This window comes from Sphaerodactylus townsendi, linkage group LG11, assembly GCF_021028975.2.
Source record: "Sphaerodactylus townsendi isolate TG3544 linkage group LG11, MPM_Stown_v2.3, whole genome shotgun sequence".
NCBI classification, from domain to species: Eukaryota; Metazoa; Chordata; class Lepidosauria; order Squamata; family Sphaerodactylidae; genus Sphaerodactylus; species Sphaerodactylus townsendi.
The window spans coordinates 16755812-16781147 of record NC_059435.1 but is presented as its reverse complement, the minus strand read 5'-3'; the positions used below and the strand labels follow the sequence as shown (position 1 = coordinate 16781147).

The 25336-nt window shown below is 43.4% G+C and overlaps 1 protein-coding gene across 2 annotated transcripts; it reads left to right on the top strand.

The window, feature by feature from the left end:
- The first annotated feature begins 15144 nt into the window (after positions 1-15144).
- LOC125441315 (proton-transporting V-type ATPase complex assembly regulator TMEM9-like) lies at positions 15145-24548 on the top strand. Of its 2 annotated transcripts, none has more exons than XM_048511843.1 (7): positions 15145-15492; positions 16386-16482; positions 17060-17161; positions 18840-18931; positions 19746-19854; positions 20545-20676; positions 23432-24548. In XM_048511843.1, the coding sequence occupies exons 3-7, from the start codon at positions 17096-17098 to the stop codon at positions 23579-23581; spliced, it is 549 nt and encodes a 182-aa protein (XP_048367800.1). In that variant the 5' UTR covers positions 15145-15492; positions 16386-16482; positions 17060-17095; the 3' UTR covers positions 23582-24548. The 2 variants fall into 2 exon arrangements, with proteins under 2 accessions (XP_048367800.1, XP_048367799.1); XM_048511842.1 differs by lacking the exon at positions 15145-15492 and adding an exon at positions 15901-16049.
- Positions 24549-25336: the final 788 nt, after the last annotated feature.

Here is a 25336-nt window from a genome sequence, read left to right as displayed (position 1 = left end):
ATCTTCTGTTTCTTTTCCTTTTGCTTTAGCACTTGACTTTAAGAAATATTTTTAGAAATAAATATCTTTTTACTTATGAATGAGCTATTAGGACCAAAGAGATTTTCTGTTGAATAAAACCCCCAATTTATTTACATTTGCTTAGGTTCTCATTATTACATTATTATTACCCCACTAAGTAGAGGCAATGCCAAAAAGAGGGTTTCATAATCATGCCTCCAGGTCAATGGGAAATACCCTGAAGAAGGAAATGGTGAACTTTGCATCTCCTATCTTTAATTCTGTGGGACCAGCATAATAAAAGAAGCAAAGCTCCTTTTTTGAAATGCCAAATTTGTAATCTCTATCACTTTAAGGTACTTCGTTGAGATCAGTTCTGGGGTTTCCTTGTGTGTTTAATTATTGTTGTCTCCACTTAGAGTTGTACAGTTTCATTATGGCAGAGCTACGACATTCATGTAACTGTCGAAATAATTCAGGGCAGAATGTTTTCTTGCACTTGTGGTTTAATGCAGTTTTCACCGTGGTCTTTGCCCTTTTTGCAAAAAGTGTGGCCCGGATGGTGGATCATTTCTTGGCCAATGGTCCATGTGAGCCTTTCTGAAACGAAGCAAATGCTTTTGTGCATCCTTGTTAATACCACTTGAGAAATCACGAGGAATCTAACTTTTATCTTGCTCCATTCGGTGAGTGTCTTACAGCTGATTTATTGTCAAGCCAAATGGGAGCAGAGGAGTCAACAGTGTGATCCAACATGGAATGCCTATCACAATGCGTATTCAGGCTCCACCAAACTGGCTGGAAACATGCTGTCCGGGGCCACAAGTGCTGAACTGGGGTCTCTTTTAAGTAACCAAAATAATTTTATAATTTTACAAACAGTAACCAAATGTTTTGGAAAAATTGTTTACATTCTCCCATTGGAGTAATATATATAAACACAAGTTAGAACGGGCACGGCAATGTAATCATAAATATAACAGCTAGCCAGATTCTAGATAATTAACCAACTGGCCTCGTTAAACTTCACAGCTGTTAAAGGCAGGTCAGGGTTTTTCAAAGTACAATAATGGTTACAATCAGGGAGGACAACACTCTGCAATTGGTTTATTCTTATGCCTCTCGAAACGTCCTTCATTTGCATAAGAATAAACCAATTGCAGAGCGTTGTCCTCCCTGATTGTAAATCAAGTATTGTAATTCTTTTGACCAACAACCTAACCTTCCTTTTAACTGCCTTGAAGTACAACTAGAGCCAGTTGGTTAATTATCTAGAATCCGTCTAGCTGTTATAACCCTATTTAGATTACACTGCCATGCCGTTCTAACTTGTGTTTATATATATTACTCCAATGGGAGAATGTAAACAATTTTTCCAAAACATTTGGTTACTGTTTGTAAAAATTATAAACATAACCTGATTATTTAAAAGAAATAATTATACTCCAGTGGGAGAACTAATTTTTTGAACTCATTATTGTAGCCTGTTGGTACAAGTTTTCTTCATTTTCACTTTGGTGTGTACCTTCCCCTTTTGCTTAGCATGGAGGAACTGGGGTCTCTGGCACATAAAGAACCTGTGGAACTAAAGAAACTCAGTAAAGTTGTATTGCTGTTGCACAGGGAGGATTAGTATAAGTCATATAAAATGTTAAGTAGCATATCTTTACAATGCACCAGCCCCCATTCCTGTGCAGACCATGTTGAAATAAATAGAGATTATGCAGGGACTCCTACTGCTTGTGTCGCTGGGCATTTTTTGTATTTCATTTGCCTATGAAAGCACAATTTGTACAAATGATATAATGCCATTTTTTTGTATTGTTGAATTGTTTTTAGCATTGATAAGCAAAAATTTTGTACATCAAGTGATGGAAACTGAGGTGTGTATAATTCTTTTCCATTTTTAAAAAAATTTATAAGAATAACTGATATTGTAACATAGATTATAAGATGATAATGTTGAATCGCATGTAAGATTTAAGCTTTGTGGAGTACAGATTTTTTTATTGTTCTGACCATTGAAAATGTGTCACCGTGGTAATTGAACCAAAAATGTGTGGAATTACGATTGCATGTCCACCCTCTCCTGGAAGCAAGTTCTGACTTACAGAACTTGCTTTCAGGTCACAGAAATTAGAATTTGAATAGTCACAATGATTACTAATAAAGCACTTTTTTGCTTTTGAAAGTCTATTCCTATCCTCATGTCCAGAGTAGGTCAGCATCCATGTGCCAAAAGGGTGAAATTCAGTAGTGTCCACTTGGAGCGGAAGATTAAGGTCCCTTACAGTAGTGCCAGAGAAGCTATATTTAGAGGACAATCCTAAGAAGGTCTACTCAGAAGTAAGTTCTGTTTTATTTAGTTGGGTATACTCCCAGGAAAGTATTCTTGGGATTTTAACCGCAGACAGGTTTCAAGACCATGTCTTGTCTCAATAGTGTGACTATTAGTGAAGGTTGTGGGAAGGAAATACCAGCACTTAATATCAATGTGATCTAGGCAACGTAGGCTTCTGAATTATAAGCACAACGTAAGGGATGCTGCTTTATATGATTGTCAGGAAAATTGACATCTTATCTATATTACTACAAACTTATGTTGTTCTCAAACCACTTAATCACTCAAAGAATTGGTGAGATGCTCAGAATTCCCCATCAGAGATCCTTGGTGATTCTCTTTGCTTGTCCCTTTATAGAACAACAGGTACTAGGAAGAAATCTAAATCTGTTGAGTAGGTACATCTTGCGAATATGTTCCTTTTTAACTGATAGGGGAATAAGACAGCCCGTGCAGATGTTCCAAATGTCAGTGAAAACAACATATTGTTGTAGGCAAAGGAAGCAAAATTCGATAAATGAAAAGAAATTGCAGATCAGCTGTTCCAAAATCTTCAAATTCTTTCAAAGATAAACTTTGTACAAAAGAGGAATTGCCACTTTAATGTTATTATTTTCTGTTAGGCTGACCTTTCTAAAATGGAGGCAGCATAAGCTACCAAGATTCTTTTTAATACAATAGTCAGTGTATTCTTGTAGACTTTATATCCTTGTTTAATGCAATGAGTGTACTGCATTATTGAAGCATGGTGGTTTAATTGTAATAAAATCTGGGAAATAAATCTCCTTCCGACTATCAGTTGTTTTATATTCAGACCAAGATGTGAACAGAACTGTCAAGTGATGGAGCTCGTTGCCATTTTCACTGCCAACTTTTCCAAAGCTGTCAGTGGCAGAAACCAGCCTGTTAGCACGTTAGACTAACTGTTCTTAAACCTTCAAAGAATATATTAGTTTCTCCAATTCCTAGATCAGTGGTGGTGAACCTATGGCACGGGTGCCAGAGGTGGCACTCAGAGCCCTCTCAGTGGGCACGTAAAAACAGAGTGCCCACCCCCATCTAGGCTGGCCTGGGCCACTGGGCTCGATTATTAGCATTAAACCTAAGACCTGGTTTTGGGGACGCAGTGTAGGTAACCCTGTTAAGTGCTGTTAAACCCCATTGATTTTCATGCGAAGAACTAAAGCGCGATCCTTTACCTGGGAGTAAGCTCGGTTGCTGGCAATGGGACTTGCTTCTGAGTAAACCCTCCTAGGGTCGTGATTCACCCATTGGAAGAGTTGCATGGTTGCTTCAAAGCAAAGCCACTGACTACCACCAAGCTTACTCCTGAGTAACAAGCACCTCGGAGCCAACCATTTTTTCTAAACTAAAACATCAGTATTCAGGTTAAATTGCTGTGTTGGCACTTTGCGATAAATAAGTGGGTTTTGGGTTGCAATTTGGGCACTCGGTCTCGAAAAGGTTCACCATCACTGTCCTAGATTTACCATATCAAATAGACAGATTTATGGAAAAGCGAAAGAATCCAACTGTTTCGGGAGGTATTGCAGAATGTTGAGTTTGAAGGTTCTGGTTGTGGCAGAGTTTCCTCCTAGGGGAATGCTTGCAGAAGCTGATGGGAACTGTAGTCCATGAACATCTGGAGAGCCGCAGGTTGCAGACCCCTGAGTTAGCCTTTTTCACTCATTTGTCAGCAAATAGCAAATATGAAGAAATAATTTAGGCTTCACAGCACTTAAAAGTCGTCTCACAGGAGTCCTGTATTAACCACTCGGCTTTTCTTGATGAGTAAATATTATTTCATTGAACAACCGCATAAATATCCTATATTTTTGTACAGAAGTGCAAATGGATTTGGTAATCTTAGACTGTAGGTGAAGCACAGCCAATAATTAAATAATTAGCCGTTTAGGATAATCAAGATTTGGGATAAACGTTGCTTGCCTCTGGCCCACACTACATAAAGATAAAACATTGCTTGCCTCTGGCCCACACAACATAAAGGACCCTTAAAATCACACACACCAAAAATGTTTAGTATATATCATTTTATAGTGTCTAAAGAGCTTCTCATGCATCATCTTGGTAATCTTCATCTTAATAATATAAATAACACTGCTTGTCGCGGAGTAGGGGCTAGTGTGTTTCGTTGACATTGAGAGCTATGCTGGAAGTATCCAAATTGAGCCTTCAGGAATGGCTTGAAGAGCCCCTGAAAACCCTGGAGCATCTGGAAGTAATGCAGAAGTGGCTTCAAACATGCATGTCAAGACTATAAGAAAGTCCTGAACAATCCATCAGAACTTGAAGGGATGGCTTCAAGCACACATGAAAAAAAACCCCAGAGGAATTTTCTGAATCTTCCAGAAAAGATGTTAAAGAATAGGTTGAAATATTAAAGTCTTACCTAGAAAAAAGAGATCCGGAAGGATCCAAGCTAAATGTGGGAGAATGGCTTTGTGTGGCCACATGTCGCATCCAGTGGCGTATTGACAGAAAATGGAGCCCGGGGCAAGTTTTCCACCCACCCAACGGTGAAGCACCACTCAGGAGCGCTTAACCACTGTCTGCATGCCCCTACCATGGGGGAGGGGAAGGTGGTAGGACTGCTGGCTACCTTTCGCATAGACCAAGGCTGGGTGACACATGAGGCAACAGGGCTTTTTCTCAACAGCGGCCCCTGCTTGGTTCCCCCCGGAGAACGGCAGTGAGTAGAAGCCCCCCCAAGAGGGACAGAGGGTGATGGAAGGCCAGAACGGCTCTCCTTCCTCTGGCTGGTCCACGGGATCAAGGGGTCTGAAGGGGCACTTCTGCTCTCCCTTGATGCCCCCTCAATGCCCAGCCGGGGCAGCTGAGGGCCCTAGAGGTGAGCGGTGGGATGGATGAGACTAGCCCTGCCCCGTCTGGGAACCGCATGGTGCTGGTGGCCCCTTCCCAGCAGGAACAGCAGGAGGAGCAAGAAGAACAGGCTTTCATCACCTGCCTTTCGTCCCTGGGGAGGGGAGAGGAGGGAACAGGGAACTGGCCTGGTGCTCTATCCACAGAGGGGTGGGATATTTCTTCCCCAGAGAGCACTGGCCATGCAGGACCTGGGGGAAGGAGGAGGGAGTGGGGGCAATTTTCCACCGTCCACAAAACTAAATGGGTGCCACCTGGGGATATTTGACCCCATATGTCCCCCTGGGTGGTACACCCCTGGTGTCATCCAGGAATTGCAAAATCCTGAAGTATTAACAGAGACCTCGCAAGTGGGAGAATATGAAGCATCAATAATATATGTGCGTGCATCATTTGAATCAAAACATTTGCTAGGGCAGGGGTCAGCAACCTTTAACACCCTAAGAGCCATTTGGACCTGTTTTCCATGGCAAAGAAAACACTTGGAGTCACAAATACTTTTCAATATCTAAAATGAAGGTAACACTGTATATATTCTCATGCAGGGAGAAGTTCCCTTCTTTGGGGCCCATTTTTACCCATCAAAGCAAAAGGGGGAGAGGGTAGAAAGCCTGTTGTTTTGTACATGATTCAAATTACCTCCTTGGCAATGCAGAAGCAAACAATTCCCACCCACCATCCTTGTACTGTGGCTCTGCGTGGCTTGGGTCCTCTCAGCCTCCTTCGGAGAGTCGCCCTAAGAGTTAATGGGAAAGAGTCCCCGTTCCTAGAGAGGCATAGCCCCAGACGGCTATCCCAAACCACTTCCAGCTTCCCTGTCTCAGATGCCTGGTTGGTGATGCCAGTGATGACAGTAAGGGGCAGGGGCGGAGCACCGCTGGTGTATCCTCTTGAACAGGTGAGCGGCGAAGGGTGGGAAATGGGAGGGAGTTGCAGGAGTGCAGATAACCAGAGCAATCCTAACCTCGGTCCGGGGGTGTTAAAGTGTTACTGGCCTAACAGGAGTAAGGGCTTTATTAAAGGGAATCTCCACCAGCTGTTAAGAGTGTAACAGCACACATATGGTTTTAAAAGTAGCAAAGGGGAATGAGCACTCACGTTGGCAGCAAGAGGGGCCAAGAGGAGATCTTTTAGACTGTATAATACGGGGAAGGAATTCTGGCAATGAATATTCATTGACACATTGACAAAGACACTGTAACAGATGCTGCACCTTGGCATACAAAAACTCAATACTTGAGTCATAAGCAAATGATTTTCAATTGTGAAAAAGGATCTGCAATTGTCATAGTCCCAATCTTCACTTCTCCTAATGGTAAATCCAGGGATATTTAAATCGAACAGGTGAAGTACCAAGAAACTTATATGAGGCTTTTAGACGACAAACGAAGTATTCCTTCAAAGTTCGCAGGCCAGTTAATTTGTGCACTCAATTGTCTGTGAATTGCAAAGTACAGGCAGGGAAGTGGCGTGGGTGACTTTTGCGGTGAAAGACTGGGTGGGAGCCATGGCTGGAGCGGAGGGAGCTGATCAACTTGAGGGTGCTTTTTAAAATTAATTTGTGTGTGTGTGAGGGAAGGGAAGCGGCGTGGGTGACTTTTGCGGTAGGAGACTGGGTGGGAGCCACGGCTGGAGCAGAGGGGGCTATCAACTTGAGGGTGGTTTTTAAATTAATTTGTGTGTGCATGTGGGCAGGGAAGTGACGTGGGTGACTTTTGCGGTGGGAGACTGGGTGGGATTTCACCACATGAGGTCTCAATTATGAGAGCAAATTATAATTATGACATAATCAGATAGGGTGATTTATTGATTTATGAAAGAGGAGAAATAAAATTAAAAGATATCCCAAGTGTGCCGATGGTTCACATACTTGCAAATTTAAAAAATGACCTTTTTTGTATTAAAAAAAAGAATTTTAAAATCTTTTCCACATGCTGCCACTTTTGCACATGTACAAGGCTCAAACATTTCACCCCAATCTAAAATCATGGTGCTATCCTGTACACATTCTTGCAAGTGCCGTTATACCTACAGTGTAAGACACAAAGTAGTACTGAATTGTTTATAAATCCAAAAATAATCCAAAATAACCATGCCTTTTCAGGTCACAGAACTGAAGAACCATCTCATGAATACACATGAAAAGGTGCCTGGAAACATAGACTACCATTTGCCTCCAAATAATGATGATGATTTGCAAATTCCTTACATGCTCAAAAGATTCCTGAACATGGCAGATGAGGCAGATGAAAAAATGACCTCCAGCAGAATGATTGAAGGCAAAGCAGAGCCTGTCCCACCCAGGAAAGCATTGCTTAGAATTGGGGGGGGGGGGGGCTTTTCTGCGCATGTGCGACAAGGATTAGTTGCTTTCCAACACCCTCCTGGCAATTAACAAGAATTTAATGGTATAAGTGAGAAGATAAAGACCGATAATCAACCTAAAACAAAGAACTTAAAAGGGGGATTACCGGACAGCTTTGAAGAGACGAAAAACGAAACATTGAGTCCAAGTAAAATACTAAAAGGATAAAGGGCAAAGCATAAACATGGCCCCCAAGGAAAATTTAGTAACAAAAACAGACTTATTAAAACTGACAAACCAGATTAAAGCTTCCTTTGATGATTTTACAAAGACGATGCAGAATAATCTGATTGCAATTAAAACGGAAATCCAGGGAGTATCAAAGAAACTCTCAGATACTGCGGAGAGAGTGATTAAAAATGAGAAACAAATGAAGAAAAATACTGATGATATTGATCTCTTGAAAACGAAATTAGCTACTGAAATGAACTTGCCCCACCCTGAAGGGCTGGCGTACAGCAGGCCTAGTTAAGAAGGCCTTAGCAACAGCCAGAGTAAAGAAAAGGCTCCACAAGCAAAGAACCCACCTGATTGGTTGGAAAAGGTCCAATAACATTTGGCCAAAGCTAGGGGAGCAAGTGTGCCCACAGCACTTAGAGTGAGGAGAGTTCTAATCAGAGTCTGTCAGAGAGCAGTCGAGGCTGAAGATCAGTCAGAGTTTGGGGTCTGAGACTGACAGTTGAGAGAGAGAAGGATTCTGACTCAGCTCTATTAGCTGTCAGGATTCAGATAACTACGAGCTGAGGGCTTGCTAGAGGGTGAGGCCCCTAAGGCTGGGCGAGGAAAGGGACCCACACGCCAGTCAGAGGCTTGACAGTGAGACTGTCCAGACCTAGAGTCTGTCCCACCCAGTTCAACACCAGTCTTGGGAGGCCCAGTCCAATGGCAGTTTGGCCAGTTTGGGACAGTGGGAGAGGAGGAGCTTGGATACCAGAATCTCTGGGGCATAGACTGGGTGTGTGTTGATTCAGTGGGGTGAGTACAGCAAAGACTAGCGTCTGTCAGTAAAGAAGGCGTTTGATATTTTAAGAAGTAAAACCTTTCTCTGAAGAGACACCTGTGTGTGTCTGTGTGTGAAACTAAAGTGCCAACGTCTCTCTGAAACCTAAGTGAAAAGAACCTCTCTGTAACCGCCAAGCGTTAGTACCTCTCTGAGCCAGTTTTATTTTATTTATTTATTTATTTATTACATTTATATACATACTCGGAATTTCAGGGCTGATGAACATATATAAATAGAGCACAAAATAAAATCAACAAATCTCAAATCATTAAATAAATCATAAGTGGCTCTATAGACTTTAAATAATTAAAACCCCATTAAAAGCAGCGTATTAATATCAAATACAATAAAAATACAAGAGGCGACCTACTAACCAATCCCCTAAAGGGGAGGGGCGTGGGATCCACAGAAGATGTAAGCGGGGGGGGGGGGCATCGGCGGCCAGCCTCCCCAAGGAGCCTGTGAACAGCTACAGTCACCCGCGAAGACCCTCTTGAGGAACTTCGTTAAAGAGATCCCTTGGGAACCACAACTGGAAACGTTCCACCGGCGGGGGCCAAACTGTAAAGGCTCTAGCCCGGGTAGAGGCTAGCCGCATCATTGAGGGGCCAGGGATCACCAGCAAATTGGCCTCTTTTGTTTTAAAAATAGATTTCAATTACCGTGTTCAAACTCCCTCGTTAGCATAATGAGAGTCTCTGTGTGTCTTTAGAGTGGGTGACTGGTTAGAAACCCCAGCCATTAGGAGTTCCCTCCAAAACAGTTAAAGGGACTCTGAAGTAATTTCCCCTCAAGTCAGAGTGGGAGAGAGGTGGGAATCTTTAAAGCCGTGGTGACTAGTAACAGTGTGGGGTTCTCTAGTTATCTGAATTACATGGTGGCAGCAAAAAGTTAATTAAAAGGAAGGTTCCTGAAAACAGCTACCAGGAATCCTTTCTACCAGAAGCTTCAATCCATTACAGCTACCCTCTCAGATAGACAAAGGCGCGCTAATCTTTGTTTAATTGGAGTCCCGAGAATGCAGGATGAAACAGATATTAAAAACCAAATAATACAGTGGCTCAACTCTGTAAACATTCCAACAACACCGGAATCGATAGATAGAGCCCACGGAGGTTTCTCTCAGGGGAACAGAACTCCAGACATCATCTTTAAATGTGCTACAGAAGACATCAAAGAAACATTATATAAGAAGCTGAGCCATTACCTTACACCACAAAACAAAAACAAGACTACCAGCAGATTCTCCTTCAAGAGGGCAGGAAGACACCAGACATCACCAAGTATTGTGTATTGGATACAGGAATTGCTTGGCAATGGGGAGAAACCTGAGAGGTCGAAAACTTATCACATGCTAAATGTCACTTGAAATGATTGACGTGCCTGGGACTTCATCCTCTTAGTGATAAACACAACAGCAAGCACAGCAGGATCTTCCATTAGGCAGCTGGGGTGAGCCAATGGATTTTGGGGTTCCTTTTAAGGGCTGCAAGCTGTTGATTTGTTTATTTTTATAGCACTGCCAGGGTAAAGAGGCGTCATTTGGATTTTCTGCTTCAGGTACCTAAGTGCCTTGGGTTGACAACAGTAATTCTGCTTTCTGAGCAACCAACAAGTTGGCAAAGCACTCCTCTGCCCATCTACAAAGAGAAATTGCCATAAAATTGAGATCTATGTATCCTACAGACTCCAACTAAAGCTGGAAGTTATTTCCTTTAACTACGACAAGGCCTTTTCAGAGCCAACTGTATTTATTTTTGTTAAATCCATTATAAATCAGCTCCACATTTGTAGCTGATGAAAGGGAGGAGACACAAATATACAAAGCTGGACTAGATGTTTTCATGTCTATCAGAAACACACTTCAGTGCTGGATGAGTAGAGAGCAGATGAAGTGCACAGGCAATGTCAAAAGAAAGTCAACTGAACGTGCTAGAGCACCCCATTCTAGATATGTGGGGTCACACACACAAGGAGACAGAGTGGTACTTCTTAGACTAGGCCTAGGTCCGTGGTGGCGAACCTTTGGCACTCCAGATGTTATGGACTACAATTCCCATCAGCCCCAATTGGCCGTGCTGGCAGGGGCTGATGGGAATTGTAGTCTATAACATCTGGAGTGCCAAAGGTTCGCCACCACTGGCCTAGGTGGTTTGTGATCTCAATAGGAGAGGAAGTCTAGCCATGTTCATCAGCCTGTGGAACTTACCTTATAAGAGGTTACAGATGGATAGATGACAACCCACCATGAGAGGTGGGCTTTTTAGATACTCAAAAAATGAGGATGAACACCCAGGCAGAAAAGTAATTGGACTGAAAGGTCATCTCCAAAAATTTGGAAGAGCTCAAAGCGGTCAAGACATGTTTGTGATTTATTTTAAAAGTATTAATCAAATTAGTCATTGAAATTGAATTCTAAAAATTTTTCTATGAGACAGTAGGATGTTGTAGGTTTCCGGGTTGTATGGTTGTGTTCCAGCAGCATTTTGTCCTGATGTTTCGCCTGCATCTGTGGCTGGTATCTTCTGAGGGTCTATGAGACCCTTGGAATCCATTTTGAGGAGCACCAAAATGCCCACATAAATTAATATTTTGGAAATCCTTTACTAACTGTTTATTATTATTTGCAAGTTTCCAGAATTACACCAGTTAAGGATTGAAACTTCTATAAAAGTCTACTTTTGTGCATGCAGCAAGTCCAAGTGATGTATTGTACAGATAGGAATTTGTATGTTTTAAAGCTACTCCAAGAAAGAAAATGCTCTAGCATACAGAGAGGGAAAAACATGGCTCAACTCCTGTCCCCAGCCTACTAAATTTCTACATGCAAGAGTTTTTATCTTGGAAGGGGCCATTCAAAGATGCCAAACTGACCCTGCAAACCCAAGAGGGGTACAGCTGGAAAAGATATATCACAATGCTGTAGTGCATGAATAAGCTGGGACAACAAAACTTGCTTATTCTTGCAGTTTATGGTGCTGCCTTTTATTTTCCAAGCCATTAAATAGAGGCTTGCTAGTCTAGTTCACACAGGGGTTTTAACTTTTCTTCTTTTCAGTGTCCATAAACAGGTTATGGAGCAGGAGACACAAAACGCTGGCATTTTTACATTGCAGGGCGGGGAGGGTTCTGATCTATTGGGGAGGGTGGAGGTGCTGCTGTAACACAGGCTGATTTGAGAGATCACCAGTTCCACCCTGCCAGCCTCAAGGGCATTTAGGCAAGCCCTTCTTGGGGCCTTTCCCCCACTCTCGAGGAGACAGCCTTTGGCGACCCAGCACAAGCCCGAGGTGTGGGGACGCTCCTGGTGGCCGCCCTGGGATGCAGCGGCTGAGAGCAGCTTGTGGCGGTGTAAACTCTTTTCATCTTCTTTAGCAACTGCATTCAGTTTACACATCCCAGCACAGCAAAAGGTGAATACGCAGATTCATCCTGTGTATATTCTATGCCCAATAAATAGACAAGAGTTGCAGCTCTAATTTCATCACATCACACAATGGCACACTTCAAAAGCTGAAAGACGCATCAGACTGAAGACATACACACACATCTGCTTGTGAGAAAGGACACTTTCAAACATGGTATGTACCTCACTACCCACGATAGTGCTGACATGCACAATCATAATTTCTCCCATGGATTTCAGTGAGAGGATTTTTTGATGCATGAGTAACTTCAGAGCTCATCAGTACCCAAAACAAGTAGCCAAGACATCTTGGGACTTTATTACATAGAGTATGCCCCTTCTGTCCCTGTAGTGGAAACATTGGACCACATTTTATGTTATTGCCCAAAATATAACCCACAGAGGGAAGCTTTAGTACTACCGATAATGGGGAAATGTGCCCCAAAATATCAATCCCAAAATTGTTAAACAGTAATAATCCGCTTTTATACTTGGGAGAATAGCCAATTAGTTGCTGCAAGTCATGTCCTTAAGAGGTATGTAAAATAGGCAAGTACAAAATTATATTTAAATGTGAAATGCTCCATACCTCTGATACTCCTGGGCTATTTTAGAAGGTGCTTATAAGGAGCTCTGTTTATTTATTGCATTTTATGGAAATTTAATTAATTTATAGTATTAATTAGTATATACAATTTATAGATCTTGGGGAGGGATTATACCTTTTAGTAAATAGGCTATGAATAGCGAATGGCTAGAAATATCTTAATCCTGTCTTTTAAGTTTAGTTGTACTATACCTGTTCACAATCCGTGTACAATGGAATGGATTTGTATTTTTAATCTATGTTATTTTTTATAAATGAAGTGTGATTTTAAATTTAAACTACTCATAGGCGACATGTACAACTTTTAAATTTAGTGATGGTCTATACTCAGCAGCTTTTATCTTATGCCAATAAAGGTCTATTGTATTGTATTGTATTGACATCATGAACTTTCTTCACAAAGTGGCACCTGCACATATGAGAAGCACTGCAGCCAGTGTGTGCTTTTATGTAGTGGGCACCCAGTACATATAGCAATATTCACAAAAGCTTAACAGTCAAAGCATGACTGCCTTGAAAACTGAACCAGGAAGGAACCAATATTGGAATGAAATTATTCACATATTGGCCGTAAAGCAGATCTAAGGCTTTGCAGCTCCACATAAGCAGTGGGTGGAAAAACTGCATCGGATTGATCTTGTAGTCCTGAGCAGCAAGCGTCCTACCCTGCCCGGTGCACAATTATGCAGCGCCTCTCTCCAGGCCCATAGATCCTAGAGACAAGTGCGGCCGCTTCCTGCAAAGTGCCAGTTTCCAACCTCTCCAACTGGCCTTTCTGCGCCAATGCGCTGCCTCCCAGCTTAATGATTCAGTCCACAGCTGTCATCGCACCGATGCAGCAGCCCAGCGCTGGTTTCAACCTTCAATCACCTCCCTCTCTAGGTGATGTCACTTCCTAACCTAATTAACTCCTTGCATATCGAAGCCTAATACGTGGCGTTGCAAGGCATCTCTAGGCAGATTTCACGTGTGTGCATTCATTGAGCCTTCTGGCAAAAAGAATGGCCTTTCACTAGTTGCAATTTGAAGAATAGTACAGGTTGAGGGAGAAGCGGCATTTCAGAGAAATTGTCCCTTGTGTGAAATTTCCGTGGCTCAAGGATCCCTCGACTTTTCAGGAAATTGCATCGATGGATGAATGCATTAAACATTTTAAAACCGATCTGCACGTGGTGCGTTTATATCCCGTTTTGTAGCAAGCGTTCCTGATATTTTGCAGCTTTGTCAATTGGTTCCCTCACATGTGCAAGCTCTCAAACGAGATACTGTCGTCCAAAACGTCCTAGCATTAACAGCCATGCTCAGGCTCTGCAAACTGAAGAGAGTCAATCCATCTCATGTAGGGTCTTCCTCTTTTCCTAAACTTAATACAAACCATGCACGATTGGAAACGTTCACCCACATGGGAGTGAACTTCGCTGAATAGTATGGGACTTCTGAGTAGGCATGCCAGGGGTTGCGCTGGGGTTTTCCTTTGGTCCTCTCTTTTCTCCCTATATCCCCATATTTATCTCTGGCACAGTCGAACTTCAGATTGTCCTCCTTTTGCTAATGCTATTTTTCCAAAGTGCTACATTAATGTGCTCCTTGGTATCCTAGCGCCAAAACAATCCGTAGCTTTTGGTCCTGATGTCCTCGGTAAGTGAAGAAGAAGCCCAACTGAACTGATGAAGCACAAAGGAGACCCTATTCATCTTCCGGTGCCAAGAAAAGCAGAAGCACAGGGAAGGCAGTGTAAACCGATCCCCTAGTCTTAAAATGAGTGCCCTCTTTTCCTCTCCAAACCAAGGATACGAATTTATGAACGGTCCCTTAGTGCAACCTCTTGCGAAGGCTGTGGCTGGCTGCAAGAGGTGTCTGTTAAGATGATGTCAGCGGAAGACACGAGTGGTGATCAGCTGGGAATGCACAGTTTCTAGGAGCTGTGCAGGCGAGTATTTTGTTTCTTGAAGGGGCTAATGCTTTGAGGTGAATTGTGTAGTTCAGTTTGTATCTTGCAATGCATGCTGATGTAGCTGTCAGGGGCTGGATTTCTGCGTACTGACCAGTTTTATCTTCTGTGATGAATGAAGGTGTGACGATGATTTCAGAACAGGGGTTGCATTTTTTTCCAACAACATTTTATCTTAATCGCTGCGGTTTTCATTGTGGTTCTTCAGGAGACATGCAGAAATGCACCAGTGCTTCTTGCTATATGATAACCAGTGGTATACTGCTTCTGGATATGGAGGCTCTGTTTAGCTGTCATAGGGCCTTCCCCCGCCCTTCCATCCCTATGCCGCTGCTCTCAGCGCAGCATCCCAGGCGCATGCCGTCCCCACAACCCGCGCTCTGTGCAGGGTCATAAAAGCGCCATTCGAAGAGCGCCTGGGATGCCGTGGTGCTGGGGCAGCAGCGGCTGCTTCAATGGCCGCCCCTGCCATGGGGAGGAGGAGGGGAACCCCGCGCTACTCTCCTCAAGTAGCGGGGCTTACAGGAAAGTGGGGAAAAAAGGCCCATAGATAATTATTGTTGCCAGCTATATCACCTATGCACATGCATTTGCCTAGTTCTCTTTCAAAGCTGCGTAACAGTACAGTTCTATGAAGAGTTAGCCCACTGATTTCAATGGGCTTAGACTGGAGTAATTCTGCATCACATTGCACTGTAAACCAGCGTTTCTTGTCATCTCTTGTAGCAGCAGGATGTTTTATTAAAAATAGTTCTTTCTTGCTCTTCAGAAAGCTTCAGGAGTTCATTCAGTACAAAAAAGAGGAGGGAGGAGAGAGAAAAGGATGTGCCAGGATGTGATGCACCCAGTTGTGATACAAAAAGACATAATGGAAGTCTGGGGTTTGCATGGAGTGTTATGGATTCTCTTGAGTGGATGGTGAGAGATGGAAAACAATTTAACATTGCTGCAAGGGCTATAGGGACAAAGAAGCTCGAAAAAATGTCTTCTCCCTTTTAAAATACAATTGGAAAAAGCAAGCCTCGTTCTGTGATCTGAAACAGGACACCAAGGTCTCTTGTAAGGCACAGCAGAAGTAAATCTTGGGCTTGTAGTGATGGATTCCTTGTATGAATTATGCTTTGTTTGAAGAAGTGCTTCATTTTGTCTCTTCTAAACCTGCTTCTAATCCTCTTCATTAGGTGATACTCAATCATTATGACAGAGAGAGAGATGGCTCCTTCCTCGCCACTCCTAATTTTAAAGTACTCAATTTTTGTTACAGAAAACCCATTCCTTTAAGCTGCTCTAATCTTCTATTTGACTTTCCGCTATCTTTTCCAGCTGTCTCAGGTCTTCATGTTAGAACTGTCCACAGTATTCTAAACGTGGTTGCACCAGAGATGTATATAAAGAATGTTGATAATTTTATTTTCAACCCCATCACTTTAAATTGGTGATACCAGGGATTGAACACAGCGTCTTTGGTATACAAGGTATGTGCTCCGCCACTGACCTAGGGCCTGAAAACAATTTCTAGGTTACATAGACAGCCAGGCAAGAAACCAGCTGGGTCTCTGAAGTGTTACACCAGTTTCAGTTGGTCCTCCTATCTATGGTTGTTCCATTAGACTGAGATGGAATGTAGAGGCATTTGTGACTCTGCAGACTGTAGGAGTTGATGTTCTGTGGCTAATAGTGCCACACTTTGCTTAGAATAAGCCCTATTGAATAGACTTTAGGGTTCTCAGGAGATCAATTTAGGGGAAATGTGGAATGTGTGCAGTGTCTGTGGAAATACTGAACTATTTTGCACTGCTTGTCTCCTGCAGTATTCTGTCTGCAATTTGTGCAGAATTTCTCTCTGTTGATTGAACAGACAAAGGTCCAGAGAATTAATGACTGCAAGAGTTACATCCTTTTTCCAAGGTAGGATGCCCCTCTTGAAGTATATTCCTCCTTCCTTGTGGGACAGCTTTTGATCTACAATGTTTTAGGGGGTTGCAGTGTCAAGAAAAGGCTACCCCACTCTTAAGTGGGCCATATTCATTAGCTTTAATATTTAGAAGAAGTCCCAAGTAATTGCTTTGAAACTTGACTGACCATTTATTTTTGGCTTCGGGTTGCTGGAGATAACAGGAAGATGAAGGTACTGGAGTTAACCAGAAAAGCATGTTTAGCTGTGGGTGGGTGACAACAATATTCTAGCATAGAGATGGGCAGCCTTTATGGCTTTAGTACACCTACCCCATCTGTGAAGATTTTGGGGTCAGCTGGCAAGAAGGGAGTGGAAAGATAATGGTTGTCTGTGGCCAGGCACATTAGGAGCAAGCTGAGCGGCTGCAACACTGCCAGCCCCCTAGTGACTTGCTTTTGTCTGTTGCTCCATGGTGTGGCACACCATCTTACAGCATGTGTGCTGGGGCTACCCTTGAGTCACTGAAAATGACCTGTGGTGCTCCCTAAAGGAGAATTTGCTGATCTCCTTCCCCTTTCTCTGTTTCAGGCTCCTGTGGTGCTCATGCAGCACATCTGAGAAACCATGAGATTCTTATCCCTTGCTGCTGTTATTTGGTGTATCCTAGTACCGCCATCTGAAGCTGCTAAGGTGTGGAAGCAAGAGGGTTGGAGGAGGGATTTAAAGGGCACTAAATGCAAGAGAGGTGATGAGCATTGCAAGGAGGTCTTATTGTGTCAAGTGCAAATATAAGTATAAAACCAACGCACAATATTTTTTAAAAGGGTATAATAACCTAGCCCCGTGGTGGCGAACCTTTGGCACTCCAGATGTTATGGACTACAATTCCCATCAGTCCCTTCCAGCATGGCCAATATGCCATGCTGGCAGGGGCTGATGGGAATTGTAGTCCATAACATCTGGAGTGCCAAAGGTTCGCCACCACTGACCTAGCCCATGTGAATCATGTGAGAGCTCTGATAGCATTACACTTGCTTAAAAGTTCTCCTAATGTTAACAGCTCTTGCATGATTCACATGGCCTAGGTTATTATACCCTTTTAAAAAATATTTTATGCTGGTTTTATACTTACTTTTTTTTCCAATGGACCTCAGAACAGTGTGTACCTATCAGACATTTCTCTGTCCCTTGGAAACTTGCAATACCTTGGACCAGGGGTCCCCAAACTTTTTAAACAGGGGGCCAGTTCACGCATGGCCAGAGCCCAGCCAGGGGCCGGACCAAGTGCCGCCCCGCGGAGGGGGGGAGCCAGCCATCCGCCCTTGACCCACCCCTGGCCGAGCCCCCCACCCCCGCGGTCCCTTTCCAATCCGGCCCTGAAGCTCCGCTGCCTTTCTCTCTCCCCTCTTTGCCGCATTGGTATGGTCCCCTCCGGCCGCTTGGAATGAGCAGCGAGTCGCCCGCGCTTAAGGCTGTTTGTAAACCTGGGGGTCGGGGTGCCAAGCTCCAGGCGGCCCCTGGAGGTCCCCCCCCCCGGAATTACAGCTGTGGAAGTCAGCTCCCCTGAAGAAAATGGATGCCTCGGAGTGGGGGACTCTGTGGACTCCTTGCACTCCAGCGGTGGGAGAGGAAGGAAAAGGAGAGAGAGAAGGGGGAGATCTGCTTCTGCCCAGCGGGCCGGATAAATGTCTTCCGGGGGCCGGATTTGGCCCGCGGGCTGTAGTTTGGGAACCCCTGCCTTGGACCTTTGTCAGATAATCCAGTCTTAGGCTCATTCCGGACATGCAGAATAATGCACTTTCAAACTGCTTTCAGTGCTCTTTGAAGTTGTGCGGAATGGCAAAATCCACTTGCAAACAGTTGTGAAAGTGGTTTGAAAACGCATTATTTTGCGTGTGCGGAAGAGGCCAAATATATTGTCTTGTCCTTTTAGACTTTGATTGGAGAGATAACTTAGTAGTTGCTGAAAGATGCACTGCTCCCTGCAATCCCATGCATGTTTCCTTGGATGTAAGCCATACTGAACACAGTGATAACGTCTTCTGAGCGATTATGTATTGTAAATCTGTAAGCCTTGGGTTTCTTGATGGATACTATCCAGTTGAGTTACAGCTAAGAACAAATTGGAAATCGTCTTTTGGAAATAAGAAGAATTTATTTTTATTCTTGCAATCAATCTTAGACCTCAAGACCCTAAATCTGTGTGGAGTTTAGCTTTTAAGATGATCTTCAGAACACAGTTATAGCGCAGGAGAGAAATACTGCTAGTGAATACACATAATAGTCCCATTTAATCTGCTACTCTGATGGGGCAGAACATTCTGACAGGTATTCCTTACAGTATTGATATTTTGTTCTGCATCTTTAGAGTTTTGAGGACATCCGTTGCAAGTGCATCTGCCCCCCATACAGGAACATCAGTGGACACATTTATAAGAAGAATGTGTCTCAGAAAGACTGGTAAGTCAGCCTCCAGAAATAGCATCGGTGTAGCCACACCACCCAGACAAGCATCTCCGGCACAGAGGCCCATGTTATTGCCAAAGGGGGCATTCCTGGAGGGCTGTCATTTGTCAGTTCCCTGAGCCCTTTTGCCTATGTTTACCAATGCAGAGTCATTCCGGCAAAAATGTGGGCGCAGGTCTGCATTCCTGCTATACAAGGGTTGGGGTGACATCCCTGCCATGCTGCTGGCCACTTAGCAGGTGACTTGGCCTCACCGATGCTGTGCTGTCCCTGGCTGGGCGTGGTTCTGCCCCCCTCAGAATTAGGCTTCCTATCAATAATTGTTGCCAGTGACTGAGCTGTGTAAGTCCTCTTGGGCTACCAGCCCCACAAAGGCCACTTAATTTTAAATTTTACAGTCAATGACCAGCACAAGATTAAAGAAATAACTTTGGTGTATAAACAACAATAGGCATCCAAACATAAGTAACCTGACTAATATTAATCATTCAATTGAGGACAATATTAATCATATGGAGTTAACCAGAGTCCTCCTACTCTTGCATACTGCCATGCCAAATTTAGCCATCTTCAGCATTAGGAAAAGCTGGAAAGAGGCTGTTCAGAATCTCATTTACTAAGGGAGGAATCCTGACTCCTTGTTAAGGTGTAGTCTTGACCGTGTTAATGTGCTACTTTCAGATTTGAGCCAATTGCTATTCCCCAATTGGCTTCTTTCATTCAGGTATCTCCTCCTTGTGAGGCAGCACTTTCTTCTGTCCTCCATGGCAGGTCATTCATCACTCATGCTTCTGTCTCGCCTCTGTAGTAACTGCTTGCATGTGGTGGAACCGATGCCTGTGCCAGGAAATGATGTTGAAGCATACTGCCTGCTATGTGAGTGCAAGTATGAAGAACGGAGCACCACCACCATCAAGGTACAGACAAGCCTGTGGCTTGTTCAAGGCAGTTATGCCCCTTTGGTCCCTCCTGACTCTATTCAACAAAGCACTGCAACTGTTGGCAGTTTCCAGAAAGCACAGGTGGGGATTCACCTACGAAGGAGGTGAGGAACTATGTGCAACGCCTGTGGAATCCATATTGATAGAGAAGAGCTCTGGATGGAGAGGATGGAGCAGCTCCGTAACTTTTGTCCTTCTGAAAGACATAATTGGTATTGCTTACATGCATCTTGTATTATGCCTGTAGTTGTTAACACAGATATGTTAACAGGCTTCAGATGTGACTACAACAGAGTAATATTCCCTACCAGTAAATGCAGCAGTCCAGTTCCTCAGAGGCCACACCAGAAATCCATGGTGCTCACATGCAGCAACTGTGACTACATTTTAAAAGTCATGGCTTAAATTAATGACATTGGCTGTTGGGAAGCAGCTGCACTCATTATTTAGTTGTGTGGGTTTTGGAAAGTTAAGGTGTTTGCCATCTTGGTTCAGACATACTGTGTCTTCTACCCATTCAGGAGCTACAAACATTGGCTTTCTCCCAGAGTAGATGATTTCTTTCTAATGCAGTATAAGCTTTGGTGCATGTGATATATTTTTTTTAATGATGGCTTCAGAATTCAGAGGCCATGATGATTTATTGCTGTGGCTTATCTCCTACAGTTCATAATCATTATTTACCTCTCGGTGATTGGAGCCCTGCTTCTTTACATGGCCTTTCTGATGCTGGTTGACCCCTTGATCCGTAAACCAGACGCCTACACTCACCCATTGCACAACGAAGAAGAGAGCGAGGTATGTGTAAGAGAGACCAGGGACTGAAATTGTTGTTTTTAGTATTTAACTATTTTATTTATTCATTTTATTTTTATCCCACCTCTTCCTGATTGTTGTAAGCCATCCTGAGCCTGTTACGGTAATGGGAAATAGCAGCCTAGAAGCCTATTAAATGAAATAAATAATTTGAGATTTGTGCAATTTCTTCCTGGATACTTGCATAAAAGTCAATTTCTTCCTCATCAGCATCTGGGTGTAACTTAAATGATGATTATGCTGATAGGCTTTCCATGAAGCCTGATTGATATTTTTTGGTAAACTTTGTATTATAGCCCCTGATTTGCTGTGCTACATCTCACTCCACTATTAGGTCAACTCATTTTCTTCTGTGTTTGTCATTCCCTGAGTAAAACAGTTTTTAATTTTCTGACTGAAAATGTCCTGATCCATTTTAGTTCATTTGCTCCCAGGATTGCAGTGTTTAAACATTCCATTTCTCCTTTTATGATTTCAAGCTTACCTTCATTCATACTTTTCACATTCCATGTTCCAGTTATAGATGTCAAACAGCTTTAGACTTCTTCCTTTTTGCATCCATTCATGTCAACAACTGAATGTCCTTTAGGCTTGAGTCCAGTTGTATCATTAAGAAAAGGGCTACTCATACTTGTCCTCCACACTTCTCCAGGAGGTGCACCATATTCCAATACTGTATATTTTCTCATTTTGAATTGTATCATCATAAGGTTTTCGAGATAAGGGTCTAAACTCCTTACAGTTTTGCTTTCAGTTTCTCTGACATGGTAGACCATGTAAAATACAAGATAAACAAATCTTTCTATCTCTCAGTTTAACTCACATAGTCTTAGTTTGACATCACAACCACTCTCTGTTCTAGGAGAAGGCCTTAGGTTTGTTTGTTTATTTTTCCCATTTATACCCTGGCCTACAATGAAGTCCCAGGTTGTGCCAGAAAGCTACAGGGTATGTGATATACTCCTGCAGAAGTGAGGGGGTCTCTCTTGTCCTTTGCTGAGCGTAGCATTTGCTGTATTTTCCTGGTGGGTTTGAAGATGGTCTGTAGGTAATGGTTTTTCATCAGTTTCCCTATTTGATCTGTGATTCCCTTGATGTATGGTAGAAATATTTTTCCCTGTGGTGGGCTGTTTCTGCTCAGTCCTCTGGGTTTTTCTTGGCCTTAAAGCTCTTCTGATTTCTATAGTGGAGTAGCCATTAGCCAACAGAGCCCAGTTTAAATAGCCCAGTCTGACCAGCCCTATAGCTGTGGAAAGGTCTACATAGGAACCACAAAGCACAGCATTCAGACCTGTATTAAGGAACATGAAAGACACTGTCGGCTTAACCATCCTGAAAAATCTGCAGTTGCAGAACATGTGTTAAACAAAACTGGACATAATATTTTATTTGAGAACACTGAAATTCTGGACAATTCAGAAGCTTACTATGTCAGACTGCACAGGGAGGCCATTGAAATTCACAAACACCAGGACAACTTCAATAAGAAAGAGACGTTAAAAATTAGCAAGGCCTGGCTCCCAGTACTTAAAAAATGGACTGATAACCCCACCCTTATTACAATGCACTCCTTCACACCTTTGCATAGCAAGTTCCACCCAAACACTTAATGATTGGTTCCCCACCCTGGGACATGGACAATATACCACACTAAACTTTCCCTTCTCACTTAGACACAGTGTGAAACACACTTTTCTCTGTGATACACCTCTGAAGATGCCAGCCACAGATGCAGGCGAAACGTTAGGAACAAAATCCACCAGACCACGGCCACACAGCCCGGAAAACCCACCAGAACCTGTTTCTTAATTGTTCTTCAGTCTCATGCCATTAAAAAGTAGTTTGTAACAATATGGTTGAGGAGGATTTATTACCTCTGCATGATGACTTTGAATTTCTAAAGGAACAGGAAACTGTTCTTTTCCTCTGAAGACTGTTGGGAAAATGTCATTCCATGATGGTGTCCTTGTGATTAATATTTTCATACTTTATAATGTGTATCTATGGCTGTTTCCGCACAGGCAAAAGGAGCGACGCGTTGACGTCGGAAATAGCGAGGCGCATCATGAAAAAGCGTTAGCACAGACGAGCGGGGCTGGAGTAAGCCAGGAGCCCCGCGAGAAATGTGACGGTTACGCGCGGGCTGCGAGGCCGGCGTGCTCGCTTGCGCTAACCTGCGCGCTTCGTGAACAAGAGGCCAACGTGACTGCCCTGATGTTCTGCCCGTCCCCCATCCAGCTACTGTCAGTCCCAGTTCATGTTACCTGTGAGACCGGAGTGTGTATGGGCAGCCACCATCTACTTTTGGCTGACATGTGGATCCTGGGAAGGTGCCTGACCATGCAGGAAATCACCAGGGACCTGCGTGTAGGGGATGGGGAATGGTGACCGAAGCTCAGCCGCTGGCTGGTCGCCATTGTTGAGGGGCGGCTCCGTGGTGGCGGTTAATGCAGTCGCGGCGTCGGCGTCACGCTGGGAAAAGAACGCTTTAAGCGTTTTTAGTCTGGCGTCTTCGGCGCCGATTAAGCTGCTTACTGCGACGGCGCTGACTGCGCAGTTCCGCGCTATCGCGTCTTGACGCTCATATAAGCTTCTTTTCCGTCTCCATGACGTCATATGATGCCCGTGCAGAAACGGCCTCTGTGTTTCAGATCCCCTTTCATGTGACAACCTAGTGCTTGATTGCCATTTTTTCTGCATTCTGGTCAGCTTTGATTCTTTTTTCCTTGCATTTCAGGATGCCCATTCATTGGCAGCGGTGCGTCCTGCTACCAGCACCAGAGCAAATACAGTGCTGGAGAGAGTGGAAGGAGCTCAGCAACGGTGGAAGCGTCAGGTGCAGGAGCAGAGGAAGACGGTCTTTGATCGGCACAAGATGCTCAGTTAGAGCTCACAGAGAGTTCCCACTCCAGGAGTGAACGGCATCTGTGGATTAGCTAGGCAGATGAAAATGTCCTATTAGCCAGGGCAAAAGAAGCCTGTAGCTTGAATTTGTTGCACCTTTCCTTCCTTCCTGATTTGTTTGTTGTTGTTTTTTCAAAAAGTGAGGTTGAAGCAAGAACCATGGGCTGCACATCCCAAAATTATTTATTTAGCATGTCACTCACTGGGGTGGATCTCTGGAAAACTGTACCTCACTTAACTGTACCCCCCTCCCACACACACACACACACAAATTACCTCCATTCTTTCTCCCTTTTTTAAATAGCCTACAGGTCTTAATTGGGATTATAACAGACTTTGGGGTGAGAGAAGACTAAAACACACACACACACATGCACACATAACCCAGTGCTCAAAGTAAAAGCTTCCTTTTGTAGAACACATAATATGTATAACTGAAACATATGAACTTGAAAGAAACGCCAAGGATTTAATCCTGGGAGGCTTGCAACTTGTTGAACAATGCTGGTTTCAAAGAATCAGCTTTTGTTCTGCTAAAGTGTTTCTCCTGTTCTGCTGCACTGTTTCTTCCTGATCAAGCTAAGGAGATTTAGTTAAAAATCCTTAACCTGCACTTGAAACTGTGGATTTCTCACCCTCTTCCCAGACCTTAGAATGCTGGCTGAAATTCTAAGGGCCCTTTCCTGGGGGTAAGCCCCACTAAATACTATGGAACTTACTTCCAAGCAAGCCTTCTTAGGATTGATCCCCAAGTCCCTTAGAACTCTGATCCTGTTGGCTGTGAGCAAATTAGGATAAGGCTGCTACAACAAGTCCATATGGTAAAAACATTCCATTCATAGACCAAGTAGTGAGTGCTGCTACCTGACTTTTTTGTGATCAGTGGAAGTGGGGAAGTACCTCTCCTACTTGCGCTGAATCTGCCTGAGTTTTGAAACTGTAATTAGCAGCAGTATGGCCTTTGAGGATCCCGATGCAGGACACCCATGAGAAATGTGAGAATTGGGGGTCTTCCTTTGGCCCTGTCAGAGAAGTTGGATTCATTTACTAATGTAATTGGGATGGGCTCATCTTTTTTTCACTCAGTTATCTTTTGATCTAATACATGATTATGTAGTGTCTTAATGTAGAGAAGACTGATCTGGGACTCTGCCTCTAATAATTTTATTCAGTTTCACCAAGGGATAACTGCAAGCCTAGGGGCTAATGTTGTACCTTCAGGGGCTAATGTTGTACCAGACGAGCATCTTTCTCAAGGGAATAAGTTCGTAAATTAGAACATCTTTCTCAAGGAAATAAATAACAACAATTCCCCTGAATCAGGAACACCATCATATTATAGAGAACAAATTAAAGTTTGTGCAGCACATTAGAGAAAGAAAGCAAGTAGACTGAAAGCATAAAAGTGTTCCCGGGTTTCATCCCGCACTACTGCTCTTAACCATTCATGAGTTCAGTTTGTTTATAGGGCTGGCATTTAAGCATGATACACAGGCCATCTGTAGAAAAAAGCTGAAGCTCTCAGAGAAAATGTACACTTAAGCATTTTTTGAAAGTGTTTTTTCCCTCCAATAAACCTATGAGCAAAGAGTTTGGATTTATACTTCACCCTTTAGGCCTCCTGTAAGTGATGTTTCAAAGCAGCTTACAGAACTCTTTTCCCTTCCTGTCCCCACAACAGACATCTTGTGAGGTAGGTGGGGATAAGAGAGAGTTCATCAGGAGAACTGACTAGGCC